The 24,579-nt window shown below is 51.9% G+C and overlaps 1 protein-coding gene across 5 annotated transcripts in view; it reads right to left on the bottom strand.

Annotated features, from left to right (window-relative positions):
- The window catches only part of LOC136523687 (uncharacterized), a 74,344-nt gene that overhangs the window by 25,023 nt on the left and 24,742 nt on the right, over positions 1-24,579 (bottom strand). Inside the window, exons 2-3 of one of the 5 annotated variants that reach the window (XM_066517290.1) lie at positions 18,376-18,501; positions 17,981-18,277 (exon numbers count right to left, since the gene is read on the bottom strand). The exons of 3 other annotated variants lie outside the window; for them this stretch is intronic. In XM_066517290.1, coding sequence (XP_066373387.1) covers positions 18,260-18,277; positions 18,376-18,501 — 144 coding nt within the window. In that variant the 3' untranslated portion in view covers positions 17,981-18,259. Of the gene's footprint in view, positions 1-17,980; positions 18,278-18,375; positions 18,502-24,579 lie in introns of those variants that run through there. One more of the 5 variants, XM_066517294.1, reaches the window with a different exon arrangement.

Genomic DNA, 24,579 nt, shown 5'->3' with positions numbered 1-24,579 from the left:
GCCCCACAACTCCATTAAATCAATTAGGGAGAAGGGCAAGCGCGAGCTTGACGGCGGCCGCAACACGAATGCAAGCCGGTCGACGGTGGCGATGCGGGCACAGGAGGCTGGGGCGATTGGCGACGGATGTTTTAGAACAAAACAGCAGGGGAGCGAAATACGGAACCTTGGGGGCGAACCCCACGGTTTTATAGGGGGCGACGGACGCGAGAAGGGCAACCGTCCGCCTCGATCTCTGGGCCTACCACGCGCGCCACCGCGTCACGTCACGGGACACGCGCCCGCAGTCCCTATCCTCTCGCCCCGAAAATCACGGTGGACGGTTCACCTTCCCCAGGCGAATCCGGACTCTCTACCCACCTGGGAAGCGCAAGCCACGAAGGCTTTTTCTCTCTTTGGCCCACCTAGGGCCCAGAAGCTCAGCGGCCGGCCCAACTGGGGAAGGGTCCGCGAATGACCCGAAACCAAGGGCGCAACCACCAGTGAGGTCAGCCCTGAATGAGTTCCCCGTGAATAGGATACCACGATCCTCTCGAAAAAATGTCCAGTTAACGAAAAATTAAATCCTTCAGCCTTACCCGCAAAGGGACCGATACAACCCCCCGGGCGACTCTACTCGAATCACCTGGGGGCTCGGGGGCTACACCCATCGGGTGCGCTCGCGCGCACCCTCTGGCAAAGTAACTTCGATGAAATCAAAAAACACCCTCTAGGCGGTTCTACTCGAATCACCTAGAGGCTCGGGGGCTACTATCGGGGACCTAATATCGGGGTACCCCAGAAGGTGGAACCAATAACCACCGAACGTTAATAACTTCTGGACGCATAAGGGCGCTGTTTCACCCCTTGTTCGAATAACAGGAGCTTGGTTCCACCTCACCCGACGCCTTTGGGGTGGGCTCGGTCTCGCCTGAGGGCCGAGGGATAGACTCCGCCTCGCCCGACGCCTTTTAAGATAGCTCTGCCTCGCCCGAGGGCTCGAGGTTAGTCTCCGTCTCGCCCGACACCTTTTGGGCGGGCTCGATCTCGCCCGAGGGCCGAGGGATAGACTCCGACTCGCCCGACGCCTTTGAGGTGGCTCTGCCTCGCCCGAGGGCTCAGGGCTAGTCTCCGTCTCGCCCGATGCCTTTAGGGCAGGCTCGGTCTCGCCCGATGGCTGAGGGATAAATTCCGCCTCGCTTGACCCCGGAGGGGCAGGGTCGGTCTCGCCCAGGAGATAGGGATTGGTCTCCGTTTCGCCCGACGGCAAGGAACGAGCCTCACCCTGCTCCATATCTAAAGACTAGATTCATTTTACCTGACCACTTCTCCCCGTTCCCTCAAGATGATAGGGACAGGGCAAGACAAGACGTTCGGGTCAAACCGTGGCTCCAAAGAACCATACCCTGCGCCCTGGTAGGAAAAGTACTGCCAGGGGATGACGGGATGGGTGCTTTAGGCCCTTCCGGGCGCCGCAGGGCCCAAAAGGTTGTACAGGTGCGTGCTCCTCGCCCTGTAGAGTTGTAGGCGCCGCCTTCAGCCCTGGGACACGGAACCCGACAAAGATATACGACAATCGCTACGCTCCAGAAGAAGATTTGCTATCTCCACGAACGACGTGTATTCCATCACCACGCTATGGACCCGAGGGAGCGGCGCTCGCCTCCCGACCCCTCAGGACCGCCAAGTCAGAAGGCCTTGACCACGGCGTTACTTCAGACCCCGACCCCTCGTCCCTCTGACGAAGACTCACAGGAACCAGAAGGCGTGCGGAGTAAGGCTGGGAAAGGCTGATAAGTCAAAACCACTGTACTCCAGCCCATACCCTATGCAGGGCAGCATTCTGTAATCAACCTGACATTCTACAGGGACATCGACAGTGTTGTAGGAACTTATCTTCCTTAGCACTCATCAGAATGAAGGACCAGGCCGGGTAGACATGAGCCACAAGATTAGATAAAGCCCTCATCCTTGTAAAGCCAGCCCCTTGATCTATAAAAGGGGATGCGCTTCTCCCATAAGGGGGGGACCCAAAAAAGAAGACCACGCACAGATACACACAGTCAAGCTGCTATGAAGCTCTTGACCTCCATTCAACCCTTCCATCAGAGACTTGGGACCAGTCCCTCTCTCGATCGTTTGTACCCCTTACTACAAATCGTTCACGGTGCTAATAACACGAGCAGCTACAAACTAGACGTAGGGACATTCAGCCCGAACCAGTATAAATTTTGTGTCCTTTAGCACACCATCCGAGCCTAACGCGCATTACTATAAATTTACTTGCCGGTGCTTGTACAAAACACCAACACTGCTCGGCTTCATTGTCTCCGAACGCGGCATCGAAGCCAACCCAGAGAAAATCTCAGCCATCACAAAGATGGGCCCAATCCAAAACATAAAGGGGGTTCAGCGGATCACAGGGTGCCTTGCTGCCCTTAGCCGATTCATTTCGTGCCTCGGCGAACGAGGACTCCCCCTTTATCGACTCCTGAAGAAATCCGACCACTTTGAGTGGACAACCGAGGCTCAGGAGGCGCTTGACATGGTTAAGCAATTTCTAACTAAAACCCCGGTCCTGGTCCCTCTAAGCAACGGAGAATCCCTCCTGCTATACATAGCGGCCACCACGCAAGTGGTCAGCGCCGCCTTAGTAGTAGAGCAAGAGGAAGAGGGGCACGCCTTCAAGGTACAGCGCCCTGTATATTTCATCAGCGAGGTGTTATCCGACTCTAAAACCCGTTACTCCCAAATCCAGAAACTCCTCTACATCGTCCTCATCACTAAGAGGAAGCTACGCCACTATTTCGAGTCACACCTTGTGACAGTCGTGACGTCGTTTCCCCTCGGCGAGGTCGTTCATAGCTAGGATGCCATAGGAAGAACCTCAAAGTGGGCACTCGAGCTGATGGATCAGGGCATTACTTATGCCCCCCGAACAGCGATCAAATCTTAGGTGTTGGCTGACTTCATCGCGGAGTGGACTAAGGTCCAGATGCCACCAGCAGTCGTCGATCAAGAGTACTGGACGATGTACTTCGACGGATCGCTGATGAAAAAGGGCGTCGGCGCAAGGCTAGTCTTTGTATCTCCCCTCGGGGTCCGCATGAGGTACATGGTTCGGCTCCATTTCCCCTCATCAAACAATATCACCGAATATGAAGCGCTCATCAACGGCCTACGAATCGCCATCGAGCTAGGCATCCGACGCCTCGACATCAGGGGCGACTCCCAGCTGATCGTCAACCAGGTCATGAAGGAGTCAAGCTGCCATGATGCCCAGATGGAGGCATACTGCTAAGAAGTCCGACGGCTGGAGGACAGATTCGACGGCCTCGAACTGAATCACATCCCAAGGCGCCTCAACGAAGCAGCCGACACGCTCGCGAAAGCAGCATCCGCCCGAGAGCCAGTGCCGACGGGTGTCTTCGTCAGTGATCAACACAAGCCCTCAGTGCGCTACGAGGGGTCGGAACGAGCCGACGATGGCCCGCTGAAAGGTCCTAGTATGGCTAGAGGGGGGGGGTGAATAGCCTATTTAAAAATCTATAAATCAACTAGAGCAATTTGATTAGTATGACAAATAGCGTAATGCAAACTTGCTCTAGCTGTACAAGGGTTGCAAGCCACCTATCCGACACTTCTAGTTGCAATGTTAAATAAGGCACACAAACTTACTAGTCTAAAGAGCTCAACTAGATGAATGTAAATAATAAAGCAAGCTCTCAATTCTAATTACACTAAAGAGCTTGTATCAACTAGTTTGCAAGAATGTAAACAAGTAAGTAGGGTGATTATACCGCTGTATAGGGGATGAACCAATCACAAGATGAAGATCAAGCCAATCACTGGGAGAATGCAAATGACAAGAGACAACCGATTTTTCTCTCGAGGTTCACGTGTTTGCCAACACGCTAGTCCCCGTTGTGTCGACCAACACTTGGTGGTTCGGCGGCTAAGAGGTGTTTCACAAACCTCGTCCACACGATAGGACACCGCAAGAACCGACCCACAAGTGAGGTAACTCAATGACACGAGCAATTTACTAGAGTTACCTTTTGGCACTCCGTCGGGGAAGGTACAACTCCCCTCACAATCACCGAAGGCGGCCACGAACAATCACCGACTCGTGCCAATCCTCCACCGCTGCTCCAACCGTCTAGGTGGTGGCAACCACCAAGAGAAACGAGCGAAATCCGCAGCGCAACACGAATACCAAGTGCCACTAGATGCAATCACTCAAGCAATGCACTTGGATTCTCTCCCAATCTCACAATGATGATGGATCAATGATGGAGATGAGTAGGAGAACTTTGGCTAAGCTCACAAGGTTGCTATATCAATGAAAATGTGTAAGAGTGCTCCCTTGAGCCGGCCATGGGGCTATAAATAGAGCCCCCATCAAATAGAGCCGTTATACCACTTCACTAGGCAAAACGCGCTCTGACCGGACGCTCCAGTCATACTGACCGGACGCTGGCCCTCAGCGTCCGGTCGCCCGATGGACGCCATGCGTCACCAGCTTCAAACGCTATTCGTCAGATTTCAACGGCTACGAAGCTGACCGGACGCTCCGGTAAAACTGACCGGACGCTGAAGCCCCAGCGTCCGGTCGTTTCCAGTAAGCTCCCCGAGGCATATTTTTTCAACCAGACGCGTCCGGTCCACCTTGACCGGACACAGACCAGCGTCCGGTGCAATACCCTCGGTACTGTGCAGACCCGTCAGTTTGAACGGACGCAGAAACCAGCGTCCGGTCAGTTGATCGACGCAAGCGTCCTCGCGATCAACTCGTTTTCACTTCTAACTTCTTCACCCTTGATCCAATGTGCCAACCACAAGAATTTGCATCCAGCGCAATAGAAAATAGGCATTTCATTTTCCCGAAAGCGCCACCTCCTTTGTAGATGTGCCAACACTACCAAGTGTATCACCTTGTGCACAAGTGTTAGCATATTTTCACAAACATTTTCAAGGGTGTTAGCACTCCACTAGATCCTAAATGCATATGCAATGAGTCAGAGCATCTAGTGGCACTTTGATAACCGCATTCCAATATGAGTTTCACCCCTCTTAATAGTACGGCTATTAATCCTAAATGTGATCACACTCACTAAGTGTCTTGATCACCAAAACAAAATGGCTCCTACATTTTATACCTTTGCCTTAAGCCTTTTGTTTTTCTCTTTCTTCTTTTCCAAGTTTAAGCATTTGACCATCACCATGCCATCACCATTGTCATGATCTTCGCCATTGCTTCATCACTTGGAGTAGTGCTACCTATCTCATAATCATCTTGATACACTAGGTTAGCACTTAGGGTTTCATCAATTAACCAAAACCAAACTAGAGCTTTCACCCGCCTGATCCGGCCCCAGGGGCCGACCCGCCGACTGCTCCGCCCGACCCTGAGGTCATGGAGCTTGAAGAGGATCCAGCAGTAGAGTCCGACCCTCCCAATGACTGGAGAACGCTCTACGTCGACTACCTCCTCCGCGACACACTACTGGCAGACAAGACGGAAGCCTGACGACTCACGCGCCGCGCCAAGTCCTTTGTTCTTGTAGAGGGCAAACTCTACAAACGGAGTCACATCGGGATCCTGCAGCTCTGTATCCCTAGCGAACAGGGAAAACTTCTGCTGAGCGATATCTATGGTGGGGTCTATGGTCACCATGCTGCGCCAAGGACCTTGGTTGGGAATGCATTCCGACAGGGCTTCTACTAGCCCGCCGTAGTAGCCGACGCCAAGCAAATTGTACGCACCTGCGAAGGGTGTCAGTACTACGATCGGCAGACTCACCTCCTGGCCTAGGCGCTCCAGATGATCCCCATCACATGGCCCTTCGCGGTCTGGGGGCTCGACCTGGTTGGGCCACTCAAAAAGGCGCTCGAGGGCTTCACCCATCTACTTGTCACCATAGACAAGTTTACAAAATGGATCGAAGCTCGACCGATCTCTACGATCAAATCCGAGCTAGCTGTGCTGTTCTTCCTCGACATCATCCACCGCTTTGGAGTACCAAACTCCATCATCATAGACAATGGCACGCAGTTCACCGGCAGGAAATTCATTCGATTCTACGATGAACAACACATCCGGATCGATTGGGCAGCCGTCGCGCACCCCCGGACGAACAGGCAGGTCGAGCGCGCAAACGGCATGCTCCTGCAAGGTCTTAAGCCTAGGATCTTCAACCAGTTGACCAAGTTCAGCGCGCGCTGGCTCGTGGAGCTCCCGGCGGTGCTCTGGAGCCTAAGGACAACCCCTAGCCGGGCCACCGGCTACACACCCTTCTTCATGGTCTACGGATCTGAGGTTGTTCTCCCAACAGACCTTGACTATGGAGCACCAAGAATCAGAGCATACGACGAACAGGGGGCCGAGGCATCCCACCAAGACGCCATGGACCAGTTAGATGAAGCCCGTGACATCGCCCTCCTCTATTCGGCCAAGTACCAGCAGGTGTTGCGACGGTACCACAGCCGACGGGTGCGAGACCAAGCCTTCAACGTCGAGGACCTTGTCCTCCACCTCGTGCAGAGCAACAAGGACCGCCACAAGCTCTCCCCACCCTGGGAGGGGCCATACGTCATCGCGGAAGTACTTCGCCTGGGCGCCTACAAGATGAAAACCATCAACGGCGAGGTCTTCACCAACGCCTAGAACATTGAACAGCTACGTCATTTTTATCCTTAAATAAACACATGTTTTTTCTTATCAGTTTTTGTCTTTACAAATCCCTGATCTTTAGTGACATCCGACCCCTGCAAACCGCGAGGGGCCGGACCTCACTCGGGGGCTGATATAAATAATACAAGCACATTTTGCAAGCACTTCCGTCGATATCTTTTGCAAACTTTATTTAAGTTTTTCGGTTCTTCTCATAACAAGTCCTAAAAAACTAAGATTTCAAGAACAAATTCTGAGTACAACTGGTAGGACTGCGGGAGACCCACGCCCCAGCGGCTACAACCTCTTTGCTCACCAGCATAATCGGAATCAATTCTCCCGCTTTCCTAGTTTTTTAGGATTTGGGGCATGAGAAGGCATCAAAACCTCTTCACAAAAAGAGGAAACTAAAAAAACTGTTTACCATAACAAAGGATGGAAAACTTGTTCATTATTGCACAAATTCACCACTTACAAAGTGATTTCATCACACAAAGGACTAGTGTACTCCTAAAATCCAAAGGACTGTTCACTCGGGGGCTTCCCCAAACTTATTCAATTACAGTCTCTCCTTAGCTTTACTACGAGTACTACTGCGGTCGCCGCGCCAAGCTCTCCATCGGCAACATCTGGGCATGTACACGGACCACTTCGTCTACTACGGCCGCCGCGCCAAGCTCTCCATCGGCAACGTCCGGGCATGTATACAGACCAGTTCGTCTACTACGGCCGCCGTGCCACGCTCTCCATCGACGACGTCCCACCACTCCGCCGGATCTTCGAAAGTGCCGTCATCTGCAACAACGAGCACCACGCCGGCGACTGTGGTGTCCCTTCGCCGGGATGCCCAAGGACTACGTCATCATCATCAGCCGCAACACCAATGACGGCGCCTCCGCTGGAACGCCCTGGGACTACGCCATCGTCAATAGCCACAACCCTAACAACGGCGACGAGGAGAGAAGCGCCTCCCGCTGAGGGAAGGCCGCAACCAACAGCGGCAAAGTCGACAACGCTCATCGCCTTCCGGCGCCCTTTCTCCGTCGGCAGCGGCGACCCCTCCTCAGCACAGGCAAACCGCCCCATCTCATCTACGTTGGATAACCTCTAGCTCGACATCGTGCTCCAGAATCACGGGCGAACTTGTGAGTTCTTCTCTCCCTGACATTACCCTCTCTTACTTAGGAGCTGATGCATTTAGAGAGAAGAAACGAGAAGAGGTGGCGGCTCAGAGGCTGGTGGGGAGGTGGGGCGAGAACTCTTCCATCCCCCTCCTATTTAAAGAGGGGGCTTAGCAGCTAAGGAAAGGCGAAAGGTTCAGATGAAAAACTTTCTGCCTTCCCCTATTCAATGCAAATGCGAAATCAATGCTGACAGAATCACGGGCAGACTTAAATCCGAGGGGACGCACCGGAAATGATGGGACGCGCTCCGGTCGATGGGACGCCGCCTAGTAAGCCAAAACATCACCCGAGCATGGCCCACCACTAATGCACCCCCGATGCGAGAACCGGGGCACGCTCACCTGCAGGTGACTCTTCGCTTCCCTAGGCAGGACCAGGGGATAACCCAACGACGGAACCTCCTTCCAGGGGAGCCCAACGGGCCTCCTGGGTCGATCGGGCGGCCTAGGCAAAACAACGAACGAACGACCAACTCAAAGATAAGCACCCCTGTTTATTTACTTTGAGTATTGAATTCTTTACCGAGCTTCTGACCCCAGCAACGGCAGAGGCACGGACATCGCTCGGGGGTTGCCGAGGGTGCATGTTTGTTTAAACACCCTCTTTGCCCGACCCCTCCTTACGTTTGGGAAACCAAAAGCACAGCGTGTGGGAATACAACGATAAGTACAACTGGACGAACCACTAGACCCTACGCTCCGTCGGCTATGGAGTCTTTTTGGTTCACCAACATAATCACGTTCACAGTTCCTCACACTACTAGCCTTAGCTCCCACCTTCCCGAAAGGAGTTTGGAGGGGTCCACCTACAGAGCCCCCCTTCAGGGGGAAGCTGGCAGATCGCTTAAAAATCAATCGCAAAAACAAAAGTAGCAATACTTATGCAGGTTATGCCAGCCTCATCGGAAACATCGGACCCAAACCTGGCTCGGAAACATCTGGTAGGAGCTTCCCATGGCTCATACCACCAAGGTAACGTTACCGACCTCCACTTTCGTTTCGATTGAGCCATATGTTAAATTCATACGTCCAAACGTTGCATATGCAAATTCTTGCATCCCAACGCTTCATGTCGTGTCACGAGGCGGTAATCGCTTCATTCAATATGAGCGACGCCTGACCGGGGTTCGAAGGCCGGCCCGCGAAGGGCTCGAGGCCGCCTCGTGTCAAACAGAGCCAGGGGAGAAAAACCGAAATGAGCCCCAGTGGCCTTGCCCGACCCCATCCAGAAACGGACAGGGACATTTCGACCTTTCTCGTTCGATTCTAACCTCGAGCCAGACCCACAGAATCTCCGTCGAGGAGAGGCCAACGGGCCGCCTGAGCCCAACAAATGGCTCGGGCATCTGCCGGGAGGCAGGTTCAGAAGTAATGGAATGGCACATGAGGGCTCTGCCAACCCCGTCAGCGAATGATGGATCTGGATTCCACATGAACATACCCGTTAGCGAGCTCATTGAGCGCGACACTCGAGCCATCGAGGCAAGTGTCGTCAACTCAGCCCCTCTGGCCGTGGAAACCGAGGACGGGATAGCGCGCGAAAACATGGCCGACCCCTAGCAGACCCACAAGGGCTCGGGGGCTTGAGCCACTCGATCCAAGATCGAGAGATCGAGGTTCGATGGCTGACCAGCGAAGGGTCCGGGGCCGCCTCGCGTCGAACAAGAGCTAGGGGAGAAAACACAGATGAGCCTCAACGGCCTTTGCCCGACCCGCATTAAGGCGAATAAGGTCATCTCAACCTTCTTGTTCAATCCAGCCTCTAGCCGAGCCGATAGAAACCCCATTGAGGGGGAATCTATTGGAAGGCGGACAAAGGAGTAATGGAACACCCCCCGAAGGCTTCGTCGATCCCGCCACGAAGCAAACGGGATCGGATTCCGTCCAAACATCCCCGTTAGCAAGCTCATAGCGCACGGTCACACAGCGATCATCAAAGTCCTAGGTAAAAGGTTCGACTAAATACAAACATAAGTTCACCTCCCTCGCTCTGGTCTCCAGTAACATCCGACCCCAGCAACCGCAAGGGTCGAATCTCACTCGGGGGCTGATAAAGGTATGGGTACCTCCTTTCTTTTTTTGAGAAAATATTACATTTGACCTCCTCTTCGCATCAAGACCAGTGACAAGGTTCGACGGAACAGACTGGTAAGACCGCAAAAAGCCCACGCCCAGACAGCTACGGTAATTTTGCTCACCAGCACAATCAAGTTTCCCAAAAAAAAACCTCAGGCCCTATGGTCTTAACAAAACAGAAGGGTCGATTGTCTAAATCTTTTTCATCGCAAAAAGAGAAGGTAAGATCAAAACAAACGAAACAAGACTTACGCAACCTTTTCTAGGACACAAAAACACTAACACTTGTTCACATATTACAAATAAGTGTTCATCAAACCAATTCCACTAACTACTTCCGCGAAGGGAGAACCTCTTCTTTTAGCTTGTCTGCCAGGTTCCGCGCAAGGGGAGCCACCACCTTCTCCATCTCATCTAGCTCAGCATCTTCATAGACAGGCGTGAAGCCTTGGCTCATCACCTCCAGGTTAATCTCCTGAGCATAATGGGAATGCACGACAGTGAAGGCTTGGGTGATCCCGAGGCGAAAGGTGCTCTCCTCAAGCTAGCCCACGCGTGCTGTGATACCAGCAGCACGGACCGCGAGGGAACCATCCCTCTCCTCTTGCGTCACCCATAGGTCATCACAGACCACCAGGACAGTGGAAGACAGGCGATCATACTCATCACCTTTGACTTGAAGAAGCCCCTGCGCCTCGGCGAGATCGGCGCGTAGACCAGCAGAAACTTCCTCGACATCTAGCTGTCGGGCCACCTCGACTCCAAGATCCGCCTGGCGTGCCTTGGCCTCCGGACACGCTTCGTCGCGCTCTCGGATGGCCCGATCGACCACCATTGCATCCTGGTTTGCCAAGAGCTCGCCGGCCCGCTCACTAGCCACGGCATTCTTCTACAGTAGCTCGTCTCGCTCCTTTTAGAGCCTAGCGATCTCTTCCTCATCCAGCTTCGTCCTCGCCGACAAATCCTCAAACATCGCATGGAACTCCTCCACATCACGACGTGCCTCGGCCTCCCACCGCTGGATGACAGCAAGATGCGCGCTCACATCTCCTCGCAGCCGGGCCTCCTCGGTGAGGCGGTCCTACTCTGCTTTTCGCTTGCAGAGAAATCGAGATTTGTTTTGGCTACGGGCAGCAAGATTCTAAAAAGAAGATTGGTATCAAAAACACGAAAACACAAGGATACGAAAAGGAGGAGAACAAGGCGAATACCCGGCTAGAAGGAATGATGATTTCGCGTAGGGCTCCATTGGCCTGGTTCAAGGCATTGATCACGGCCGAGAACCTGATGTCAAGGTTCTCCCGCTCCACACTCTTGGCAACATCATCAAGCGAGAACGGAGCCGACGATGGATCCCGAGCATCCATCCAATGGAGCGTCAGCTCGCTCCACGCGGGCGAACGGCTGCCCCCCAACAATAGGGCTGGGGGCGACGACCGGCGAGTCCTTCCCACCACCGCCAAGACACCCGGAGACCCACCGACTGTATCCTCCCCCGTTCAGCCCACCTTGGAGGCCACCACGGCCGCATCCGACCCCACCGGGCCGGACGCGGTCGCGGCCTCCCCCATCTAGACCTTCGGTGGCGCGGACTGCGCCGCTCCCTCGGACGCCACTGTGGCCGCATCCAACTCTGCCCGATCCGTGTCGGGTGCCGTCTCTGTGGCCACCGGAGGCGTGGACTGCGCCACCCCCTCGGACACGACCACGGCTATGTCCGGCTGCTCCTGGCCTGACACGGTCGCGGTCGCCTGTTCAGCAGCTGCCAAGGGCGCAGGAGCCACCGCGGGCGCCGCCGGACCGGCCAACGAGGCCACAGCGCTCCCGCCCGAAACAGGGGCGACATCGGGCAGCACCAGCCATCCCATCTGAAGGGCAAGGCTCTTCTTGGGCGCTGGTCCTAGAGGGCGGCCCCGTCGCAAGAATCTACAAAAGAGGAAGAAGCGTAAGATCGGAACAGAAAAATAAAGGGAACAATGAGGGGAGTCGATGACGTACTCTGATGCTTTTGGGCGGCGGGTACGTTTTGGGGATGAACCCCTAGACCCCCGCTCTAACTCATGCGGGCGGGACTGTTTCAAGCCTGCCCCCTGCTCCGAGGCAGGGGGGTTCGTCTCCCTTGTCTCATGAGGCGCGGCGCCAGAGCTGCTCCCCTCCATCACCTCTCGGGGCATGGCGTCGAAGCCGCTCCCCTCCACCGTCTCACGGGGCGTGGCGTCGAAGCCGCTCCCCTCCACTGTCTCATGGGGCACGGTACCAGAGCCGCTCCCCTCCACAGTCTCATGGGGCGTGGCGTCGGAGCCGCTCCCCTCCACCGTCTCATGGGGTGCGGCACCAGAGCCGCTCCCCTCCATTACCTCTCGGTGCGTGGCGTCGGAGCCGCCCCCCTTCACCAGCACTGCGGGGACGGTCTTGGATCCGACCCCTCCCGTCCACCGATCCTCCACCAGCACCCGAACGGTAGCGGTGGATCCACCGGCTCCCACCGGACCCAGGGGTGGGCCTGGCTCCGCTGCTCCCGCAGACTCGCTTCCCTCTGCGTGGAACGGGAAGGGTCCCTGCGTGGGCAACGAGCCCTCATTCACCAGGTCACCCCAATCCACGCCGGCTGCTTCCTCATCCGACTCGTCGTCATCATCATTGTCTTCACTGCTTGTCTCCTCTCCTCATTCTCGAGCTTTCTACTTCCATATCGCCTTCTTCTTTGCAAGCTCCCACGTCTTCTTGTCCCAACCAGCCGTGGTGCGGTTCGCTGCCGCTTGGGTTGGGTCCTTCGGCAATTGAGCCGGGCTATCCTTGAAGTGCAGTCCCCCAGGCTGGTCCCGCCATCCCAAGGTTAACATCAGGGGATCAGAAATTACAAGAGAAGAAAGGAGCACGAGGCAAGAAAACTTACGAAGTCAACAAACCCCGATTCCGGTCGCATTGGGGGATGCGCCAGCACCGGATACATGAAGTCAAGGACAGCGCCAGCGAAGTCCTTCGTGGGCTCCATCGCCTCCTTGATTCGCTGTGCCACTTCAGAGAAAGGGAGCGCCTCGTCGACGAGCACCGTCCCTTCAAACGACGCCTCGGGCACCATCTGATATAGGGGAAGCGTGCGCGCCATCAGCGGTGCCACCCTCCTCGCATGGTAGGCGCCGATGATCCCTGACCCCTTCATGCCTCTCTGCTTTAGAGTTTGGATGGCGACGAGAAGGCTGTTGAGTTGCTTCTTGTTCTTGCCCAGGACACCCCACCCCCATGACCCCGGGGCCTCCAAGATGTAGCGCCCGGTGAAAGCTAGCAAGGGGGCGGCGGCGTCGTTCTTGATATAAAACCACTGCGAATGCCACCCCTTGTTGGAGGTGGAAAAACGCATTAGCGGGTACATCCTCCCTCGGTTGTTGCGGAGGTGGATGCTGACGCACCCCACCGGCGCATGCAGCTCTTGCTGCCTGACCCGCCTCTTCACCAAATTAACGGCAAAGATATACCGCCACAGATCAAAGTGGGGATCGATCCCCAAGAACCCCTCGCACAGGGCGACGAACGCCGCAATGTGCTGGATCCCGTTGGGGCTAAGGTGCTGCAGTTCCACCTGATAATAGTCCAGCAATCCCCAGAAAAACAGATGGGCGGGCATGGCGAATCCCCACTCATGGAAGTGAGCAAAAGACACGATGTACCCTTCAGGCGGTTGCGGCTCCTCCTCCTCACCGGGCAGTCGCCACTCCTCGGCGGCGGTCAACGGGCAAAGGAGGCCTCGGCGGACAAGGCCCTCTAGGCGTCGAAGGGAGATGTTGGATTTGTACCCCGGGTCCATTGCGACAACAGGAGTAGCACGGAGAAGAAGGCAACAACAAGTTTGACGATGGCGGCAGCGCGGGCACAGAAGACAACAACGAGTTTGACGGTGGCGGCAGCGCGGGCGCAGGAGGCTAGGGCGATTGGCGGCGGAGGTTTCAGACGCGAAGGCCAGGGGGCGAAATACGGAACCCTGGGGGCGAACCTCATGGTTTTATAGGGGCGACGGATGCGAGAAGGGCAACCGTCAGCCTCGATCTCCGGGCCTGCCACGCGCACCGTCGCGTCATGTCGCGGGACACGCGCCCGCGATCCCTATCCTCTCCCACCAAAATCACGCCGGACAGTTCGCCTTCCCAAAGCGACCGGACTCTTTTCCCACAGAGGGGACGTGGACCAGAAAAATCTCTTCTCTAATCCGTCTAGGCCCATAACAACCGGGGGTCGGCCCAAACCAACTCAATGGCCGCCCCAACGAAGGATGGGCCCGCGAGAAACCAGAACTCAAAGACGCAAGCGTCACCAGGGCCTTGATCCACAGTCAGGACCCAGCCAGGCCGGCACTGAGTAAAATTCCCGCGAACGGAATACCACGATTCCCTTAAAAATATCCCGTCGACAAAAAACCAAGTTCTTCAGCCTTACCCGTGAAGGGTCCGATAGTACCCCCGAGCGACTCTACTCGAGTCACCCAGGGGCTCGGGGGCTACACCCATCGGGTGCGCTCGCGCGCACCCCCTGGCAAATTAACTCCGACAAAATTGAAAACACCCACCGGATGATTCTGTCCGAATCGCCCGGGGGCTCGGGGGCTACTGTCGGGGACCTAACACCGGGGTACCCCAGGAAGTGGAACCAATAACCATCGAACGTTAAAAACTTCTGGACGGACAAGGGCGTCGCTACGTTCCTTGCCTGAATGACGGGAGTTTGGTTCCGCCTCGCCCGATGCCTTCGGGCCAGCTCCACCTCGCCCAAGGGCTAAGGGCTAGTCTCCGCCTCGCCGATGCCTTTGGACCAGCTCCGCCTCACCCAAGGGCTGAGGGATAGACTTCGCCTCGCCCAACGCCTTTGGGCTAGCTCCGCCTCGCCCGAGGGCTGAGGGATAGACTTCGCCTCGCCTGACCCCCGAGGGACGGGCTCGGTCTCACCCGAGGGATAAGGACTGGTCTACGCCTCGCCCGACGTCCAAGGACGAACCTCGCCTCACTTGATGTCCAAGGACTGGTTTCGTCTTGCCTAACAACCTCTCCCTGTTCCCTCATGATGATAGGTACAGGGCAGGACAAGACGTGCGGGTCAACCGCGGCTTCAAGGACCATACCCTGCGCCCTGGCAGGAAAAGTATTGCCAGAGAACGACGGGATGGGTGCTTTAGACCCTTCTAGGCGTAGCAGAGCCTGAAAAGTGTTGCGGGTGCGTGCTCTTCGCCCTGTAGAGTTGTAGGCGCCGCCTTCAGCTCTAGGACACGGAACCCGACGAAGATATACGACAACCACTATGGTCCAGAAAAAGACTCGCTTCCACCACAAATGACGGATATGCTATCACCACGATATGGTCCTAAGGGAGCGGCACCCGCTTCATGGCCCCTTGGGTCCACCAGATCGGAGTATTCGCTTCACCCTCCAGACGCCCTCTCTAATCGCAAGACCTTACCCACAGCGATACTCTGGACCCCGACCCCGCGTCCCTCTGATAGAGACTCATAGGAACCAGAAGGCGTGCAGAGCAAGGCTGGGAGAAGCTCATAAGTCAAAACCACTGTACCATAGTCCATACCCTGCGCGGGGCAGTACTCTGTAGCCATCCTGACATTCTACAAAGGCATCGACAGTATTGTAGGCGCTTATCATCCTTTCGCACCCACCAGAATAGACAACAAGGCTGGGTAGACGTGAGCAACAAGGTTAGATAGCGTACGCACCCAAACCCTCTCACTTGTAAAGCCGTCCCCTTCATCTATAAAAGGGGATGCGCTTCCTCCAACAAAGGGACCGACTTTTGACGGCACAACACACAACACACACAGTCAAGCTGCTACCAAGCTCTTGGCCTCCTTTTGACCCTTCCATCAGAGACTTGGGACCAGTCCCTCTCTCGATCGTTTGTACCCCCTACTACGAACCGTTTTTTGGTGCTAATAACATAAGCAGCAACAGACTGGACGTAGGGACATTCGGCCCGAACCAGTATAAATCTTGTGTCCTTTAGCGCACCATCCGGGCCTAACGCGCATCACTATAAATTTACTTGCTGATGCTTGTACGAAACATCGATAACTGGACATCAGATGCGGTGAGAAGGCGGTAACAAATCGTCAGCAACAGATCATCAGCTTCACAGCTTCACCGGCTGCAAAAAGGCCACAGGCCACAGCACCTGGACTAGGGTCTACACTCGCTGATGAATGCAACCTTGAACTAACACTGGCAAACGGACCAAAGCGTCTTTGCAGCCACAAAGAAGCGACGACACCCATGGCACGCGTAGGCGTCATCGATGCGAACGAAGGTGCCATGGTGTCTACATCAGCACCTGTCCTCCCGTATCCCGCCACCACCTCCGTATAGGCGGGCGGCCGGGCAGTATGGGCCTCGGCATGGACCGGCACGAATGGGATCATTGAATCCCCTCTGATGCCCCCGCTCGCACGCTCGCTCCCCACATCATCCCTATAGGCCGTAGCAGCACGCGCTCCACTCGCCACGTCGGCACGACTGAGCTCCAAGTAGAGTCCCCTACCCCATCGATCCCCACCGCCTGGCTACATCCAAAATCCCCCACCCAAATCTCCATCCCAATACAGATCCATGAAATCTACTCCACATTACCAAACGTGATCGAGTACACACCTTCGGCAGCAGTCCACGACGAGGAAGCGCGAGTTCACTGGAGCAATCGCTGCAGCACCAATGTATTCGCCTCCGCTTTATTCCTTGGGCGCGCGTCGTGGGGCAGAGCGTCGTGGGGAAGAAGACAATGGGGAAATGCACTCAGAAATGGACTGGCGTGACTCCCAATTTTTCAATAGTACCGACAAGGTGGGCCCTCCAAACAAGAGAAACAACCCAAACAAAATGGTAGACACGCATGATGCCCATCCACTGGCCAGAAAATTCGTGTGCCAACAAACAACAAAACACATAGGTGTCCTATAGCATTTCTGAACTTCAAATCATGGCACCTGCCACCTCCTTTCACCTTTGCTTGCATGATGAACATTATGATTTCTTTCAAGACCAAGGTGTAGCTTGCATTCGCAGTTATTCACAGCGATAGTTACTTTAAAAATGCTATACTACTACAAAACAATTTTCAGAGACAATCTATCCGATTAGCGAAGGCAGACACATCAAAAGGCCACCTCTATATTATCAAAGGCGGATGTCCTAAGGTGACCGCCTTCATTATTACTTCTCTAATCACCTTATGGTCGTGAAAGACAAAACCTATATATACCTTTGTGGCTTTGCCTTTACTTGTCTTTCACCTCATTGCATCTCATCGTCCGTCCATCTCTCCTTGTTGAGCTTTCTGCATCTCATGTTCATTCCATCTCATCTTCATAGCATTCATGTAGCCCACATTCACTTTGTGGACTAAACTTAACCTTTCATCTCATATGAAAAACATTAGTCCACAAATATTGTTGTTACACTGCTACACTCGCACCTTTCACAGCCACGTCATAACCCACATCGTAGTCCAATTTTGGCCTCGGTAGTGAGATGTCGATAGTGATGGTCATAGCCTTCACCGTCGCCATTTGAGACCGACTGTGATGTACACTAACACCGCCGATTGGCTTATGATTCGTCCATGATTAGATCCTTACTTCAGTCGCATTGGAGCATGACCCGGCTGTGGATGTACACTAACACCGCCGCATTGACAAATGATCTAACTATGTCAAGGCTATCAAAACCATCGTGTGGGCACATCAACCGCCTGTGTAGTGGTCACCAGCACCATCGCCTTGTACATCGACCCGACTATCAATGGTGCAGGTTCACTGTCGGTTCAACGGTCGAGACGCTTGTGTAGAGGTTAACACCACCATCGCTTCAGCGTACGATCCACCAGTACAAAGGTCATGGTCACCATCGCCTTGCACCGCGATCCGCCTTTGATGATCATTTAGTCGGTGTCGGGTTACTAGAGGATTCGGCGATGATATACTTTTGATCCTTGCCACATCATATCTATAGCGACGGTGATAGAATTTCATCCCATTTCACAATAGTTACTAATTCAGCTGGCCCTTAATAGCTCGATGAACACAAAGCATACATATATATAATTATTACATCCATAAATCATGTTCACAAACAAGAGTACTTTTTACAATAACATTGGACGCTACCATAACATCTTTCTCAACTGATGTCCTAACACAAGTTGTACATAGAGCATACTAAAGGTACTAATCTATACAGACTTACATAATGAAACGACGTAGCTGTGCTCCTTATATGTGGCACTCCTGCTTGCAAGGCAAAATAAATATAATTAGTGCATCCTTCGGATTGGTAGCCAATGCACCAGGGAACCCCTCTTATTCATCTCTGATCCACAACCTGAACAAAGCAGTAGAATTAATAATATTGAAAATACCACTTCTTTAGTTAACAAACCAAAATTGGAATACATACATAGAATGAAAACAACTGCCTACCTGAACAAAGACTGTCATGACGACGAAATGTAGGAAATACATCTTTACCGCTCTGCTAATGACTCCATGAATAAGGGAATATAAGGAAGATAGTAAGGCTTGTTCATTTAGAAATGCCCTCTTGATCTACAAAAGCGGATGACATGGGTATGGATGACATGAATCTTTCTACGTTCCATGTCATATGCAATCAATGTTCTATCCTTTCCAATAAGGAAAATGAAATTCTATTCTAGGTGAACTGTAATCACTCTGAACTCCTCATCACAAAGCTCAACCAACTTTAATATTCATGCGTCCAAATAGTTCCTCCGTGTCCACAACATGCTTTAAATTCCAATTATCAGTACCATAGTATTCAAGTATCCACACTAAAAGCCAAGACCTATTGCAAAAATCAGCACATCACACACACAGGTGACACTAAGCTTGATGGATGGACATTTCAGCACCACCAGGTTTACGAATTGTCCTCCATGTCTTTTCCCTCCATATCCACAGCAACTATTGCAGAGTACTCAACCATGTGCATAAAACCATTAAGAAAAACACTTCTTGATTTTGAATGTAGAACAATACTACCCTCGCCCCATTCAGATTCCTTAAAGATCCATACTACAATTTTAGATGAGTAGATCTCCACACCTACGCACGCACCCTCCACCTCAACAAATTCAATCACATGAAAGTGCGAGGACGTTGGTTCAAAACCTAAGCGAGCCTGACCAATAGAACGGATGCTACGCGACAGTACATGCCATTTGTCGGTCGTTGGATTGCAACCAACATAGCGACATAATCCATCAGGCCCAGCACACCAGTAAAGGACAAGGCTGCTGCAATAATCTAAGACTAGGACTTTTTTAAGGGGGAAGGGCACGAAGGACAAGGAGGGTTCACCGGTGATGCTAGTGAAGTGGTGATTGCCCTTCCACCAGCTGCCATAGAAGAAGCCGATGACAGTCTATGAAAGCTTCTTACATTGATAGGAGTCGGAGATGACGCGCCTCTAGGAGCGACAAATACACTTGTAGCAACACAAGGACCGAACGAAGAGGTAGCTGAAGATGTCGGCAAGCACATCGTTTGAGAGGCTGTCCACTGCATTCCTCATGTTGTGGGCCTCCTTCATCTGGAAGGACACCACCAGCCAAAGAGATGAGGCCACCCTGCCATGGAATTGCATCAATAAACATTAGTAAGGAGACGGGTTTCGAGGAGAAGGGACGACGATGCAAGTAAGGCCTTATTACACTTGCCTTTGGATCTCACGGTGGTGAGCATGAGTGGCAACGCCGGCAATAGCAACAGTTCATGTGCCTGTAAATCTATGCGGGCAAGCCGGCGATGTGCACCGACGTGGAGCAAGGGCTGAACAGTGGTGATGAGCAGGAGCGACAATGACGAACAGCAACAATGAGGACAAGAAAAGCTATGTGTGTGGGGGGGGGAGAGAGGGGGGCGGCGGCGAGGGAGGGGAAGGGTTAGGGGGATGTTGGCGCAGGGGTTGCTTGCTCTCTGCATAACTTTTACGCCATGTGGGAATCGAACTTTCATCAGTTCCGTGCAGGAGGGTTCAAATGTGGGATTAGAAATTTTGCAACTAAGCAGCGGTGAATGCACAATGCCATCACCGCCAGTTGGGTCCTATTACCAATCGGAGACCGCCGTATGATACAGTGATGAACACTAAGGCACACAATCTTAACGTTTGACATTGAAACAAAGCGAAACTACGCACTTAGAAATCTAAGAAAAGCACAATTCCAGTACTCAGATTGAAAGGAAGCCAACTTGAGTTTGATGGTAAATAATAAGGCACACAGATTTACATTGAAAGAAAGCCAAACTGCGCACTTAGAAAACATAAGGAAAGCACCATGCCAGTACTCTCGAATTGAAAGGAATCCAACTTGAGTTCCATACATTCATACTGAATAAGTAGGTGGACACTACCAAGCTAACAAGCATGCCGAAAGCTAAAATACATATACTAATTAGGCCAACACTATGCAAAAGTTAAAAGGCCTTTATATGTATATCATTGGTTGCATAATTAATCATTCTCTATGTACATCCTAGTCGACCTCCATGGGATCATTGTGAATCTCTATAATATCCTACAGATTGTTGTCAACCTCCATGGGATCGTTGTCAATCTCCATGTCATCCCGAGCCTTGACCACTTGAAAGTGCATTTGCCCCCTTTATGGGTTTTGGTGTATTGATGACATCCAAATTAGGGACTACTGTTATCTTAATAAGATATGTCGCAGCTATTAGTCCAATCAAAGAGTCAAAGAGTTGATAAAGATAAAATGGTATCCCTCAATTCTTGAAGTTGTAAAGGCGGATGAACTCAAAGTGCTCTCCAAGGATTTTATATATTGTTTTGAGTTTAGGATCCACCGCACTATAAAGAGGGATGTAAACTTAGTTGGTCTAAGGAAGATAGAGTGCTCAAGCATAAAAATAAAATCAAAAGAGAGACGCTCTACACTTCATGAGCATGTACAATATCTTTTCGAGACTTTTGGTGTCGAAAGTCCCGACGAAAATCGGAACTCCCGACGCCTAGTCACTTAGCCTACGCGGTGACTGTGGCTGTCGAAAGTCCTGACGTGAGTTGAAACTCTCGATTGTCGGAAGTCCTGACTCAGGTCGGGAGTCCCGACATCTGGACCTTGACTAGCTCATTGACCGCTCTCGTCAGAAGTCCCGACGTACGTCGAGAGTCCCGACCGTCAGAAGTCTCAACGTATGTCGGGAGTTCCGACGTTGACCTGCTCGTTGTGACTTTGACCTAGCAGTGAACAGTGTTTTTTATAGGTCAGAAATCCCAAGATCTGCGTCGGAACTTTCAACGTAGATCTGAACGGTTGGATTTCTACCTTGAGTATAAATAGCTCTCTCCTCTCTTCTAACCATCACTCATTCATTGCAACCTACTCACGGTCAAAACAACTCCCAAGCATTCAAGACTCCTCTCCTCTCCCCTTTGCTCCAATCTTTGATTCCCCTAGGGTTTTGAGTGAAAGGAGAGTGGATTATGAGAGAGCATCACTTTGGCAAGCTTGAGCACTTGATTTCTTCAAGCCGGTTGGATTTGCGTCTATTACTCTTGGGACTTTGCCCCTAGCCGGCTAGGTGTAACACCCTTAGTGTTACACCATAAATCATTTACTAGAACATGTCATGAGCATCATGTTTATGTGTTAATGCATGCGATAAAGTGTGTAGATCAATTTCTGTAACTCAAAACGATCAACTAAAATGCGAAACGAAAGTTGATTCGATAGTCATGTTATATCACTTAGGGTTTAAAACTAATTTTTATTAAGCAAAAATGCTATAGAACATATATGTGTCACCTTAATAAAGTTGGAAGTACAAACATTGTAGATGACAATGAAATACTTGTGGTAAAAAAAGTATATTACAAGCTAATATTTCCACTAGCTTAGAAATCGCAAATGAAAATCAAATTGAGCTCAAAAACTTAGAAATTTTCAAGTCTGCCAATAGTTAGACAATGTTATGTTTATCAATTTATTGTGAGAGAATGGGTTAAAGGGTGTAGTGTTATAGCTCGATTTGGTAGTCTCATGTGCCATCTTGAGCATGGTGAAGATGGTTTAGGTTTAGGAGCAATCGTTTGGTCGTGTTGAACGCTTTAAAATTCGTTCGTATCACTATCTCGGGTTGGTTGGCGCAGGGTGCGCGGTCGCCGCGTGGCCTTCTCATGCCGCGTACATCGCCGCATCCCACGCGGTTAGCTGTGCCACCGCGCTTGGCCGGTCGAGCCGCCTGGGCTTGGCCAAGGCCGACTGCAGCGAGCCACTAGCACCGCGCCCTGCTGCTCTGCCTCACGCTGCCGTCTTGGGTGCTGCCGTGGCCGCGCTGCGCTGCCATCGTGTCCGCACTACCGTCACTACTCATGTCACAATGGTGCCGCTGTCGTCGCATCATCGTCGCGTCCGCGCTGATCCGCTGCACCTCTACGCTATTGCCGGTCTTGTGCGTGTCGCCTCTACCACGCACACATGGGCAAGCCACCATCGCCATGCCATTTATGGCACTACGGCGCGTGGGCCACGCTGATCGTATGCGCGCGCACGTTGTCCGTAGTGCCGACACGTGGGCCTCTCATTCTCGCCGCTCGCGTCCCGCCAAGGCAAGGACGAGTCGAGCCCACCTACCGCGCCATCTCTCTCTTTCCCTCTTCTCCATCTGTTTTCCGCCACCGTTGTGTCGCGTCACAATGAAGCCAGAGAGTGAGCACCTCTCATCAATTCCTCGTGCACGTGTCTCCACCTTCACACCCCCTATCTAGCTGACCCCACCCCGCTTTGACTTGCGTCACGCCGAGCTCCAATTTTGGAGCTTTGCCCGCTGCCGTGCCGTTAAGGCCCGTCACTGCCCGTGCTGTGGCCAGCCTCCACCACTTCACCCCACGCCAATTCCACTGCACCACTAACTCACCTTGACTCCCTCTTCATCGTGCGCATGCTAGTCGCAGCTCTAGTGCCGCTTCCTCATTGCGCGCACACGCGCGCGCATTGGGCCGAAATCAGTTTAGCTTTTTCGTGTAGAATAGAAATAGCTTTTCATTTGTATTTCTGAGCTGGTCTTTGGTAAATCATATCAAATCATGTAGGTATCCAAAAATTGTGAAACCAATTTTGTTAAGTTCCTAAAATTGCGCTCTATCTGTTAGTATATTTAGTTCATATATATACTTATCGATACTAGGAGCTATTAAATCATTTGAGAGTGCTGGATATTATTAGGTTAAATATTGTAGGATTTTTTATGGCAAAATGGTGATAGCTTTAGCTTTGAAAATTTTACAGTAGCTTCATGGTATTATTATGTGCTCACTATAATTTTTGTAGCTTTAGAATAGAATTGACATAAGGGTAGTTAAATGCTCTTTGATTCAAATATACATTAAATCATTAGTAGAAATAGAGATATATCCTTCATTTGTAAAGCTAGGTGTCTGTTAGTTGAACCCAACACTTTACTTGATGAAGATGATAGTTAACATAGTATCTTAGTCATTAGAGCTAGCTTAGTAGTTTACCATGTGTATTCTTATTTTAAGAGTTGGTGTTGCCGAAATGCTAAGTGTTGCATCATCATCGTATGCATGTAGAGAACGAGTTGGCGGAGGTCATGACCATCGGAGATCACGGGTTCGAGGAGGTGATCGATGAGTACGAGGAAATTCTCGTGTAGGAGGAGGTCCCGGAGCCACCATTGACTGACTGAGCTGACACCGTGCCTGCCCAATGCAAGCCCCGATGCATAACCCTTATTTTGAATAATCATTGAATATATATATATATCTGTGATGTGCATTTACGTTATAGACATTTTATGGAAACCACCTGCATAAATATATCTGTCCTATGAGTCCTACTAGTACAGGTGCACGTAGCTACTTTGCTTAGGTTTTTCGGTAACGTGAGTAACCTGCCGTTACTCGCAATAGGTGATTATTAATATTACTCTCATGATAAAATGGTGAATGGAAATGGAGACCGGGCAGTGATAGCTTGGTTGCAATGTTTTTCTTGTCCGTGTCGATTAAGGGCTGGCCGTTGCATTGAATTCTAGTCAGGTCATAGACTTATTATCCTGAGCACAAACTTGCTTATGAGAGCGGGAAGGCTCGTTGCTCTCTTGTCATGGGTTCCGGCTCTTTTCGGACCAACTGATTAGAGGCAGGGATGGTGGAGGTCAAAGCACCACACTGAGTCTGGGACTCAGGTGTGGGGGCTTGAAGTCCATGTTTAGATAGGAACCTAGACCTCTTGACAGGAGAGTGGTGGGTTGGTCCTGCTTGTGCCTAGGGTACAAGCGGGGCGTGTGGTTCGGAGTACCTAGCTGGGCTACATTGATTCACGAATCGCTGTGTAATTCGGTATGACTTATCTATAATCTAGCACCGTAGTAAGAACTGGAAGATAAAAGATGGTAAAATGGATCTGATTGCTTCACTCTCGCTTGAAAGTAGAACAGGTGCTTACATAGAATGGTTAGCTAATGAACTAATTAGGACTGCTAATAAGGAACATACATAAGGATTTACTACTAGTAATGCTTTTGCAAAAAGAAAACCCAGCAAACCATAAAGCCTATCATATCCTTTAGAGTCGATAAATTATTTCCACTAGTCGGGTAAGTCTTGCAAGTATA

Source organism: Miscanthus floridulus, chromosome 2 (assembly GCF_019320115.1).
Source record: "Miscanthus floridulus cultivar M001 chromosome 2, ASM1932011v1, whole genome shotgun sequence".
Lineage (NCBI taxonomy): Eukaryota > Viridiplantae > Streptophyta > Magnoliopsida > Poales > Poaceae > Miscanthus > Miscanthus floridulus.
Note: the sequence above shows the minus strand (reverse complement) of the source record. Positions and strands in the feature narration are given on the sequence as shown.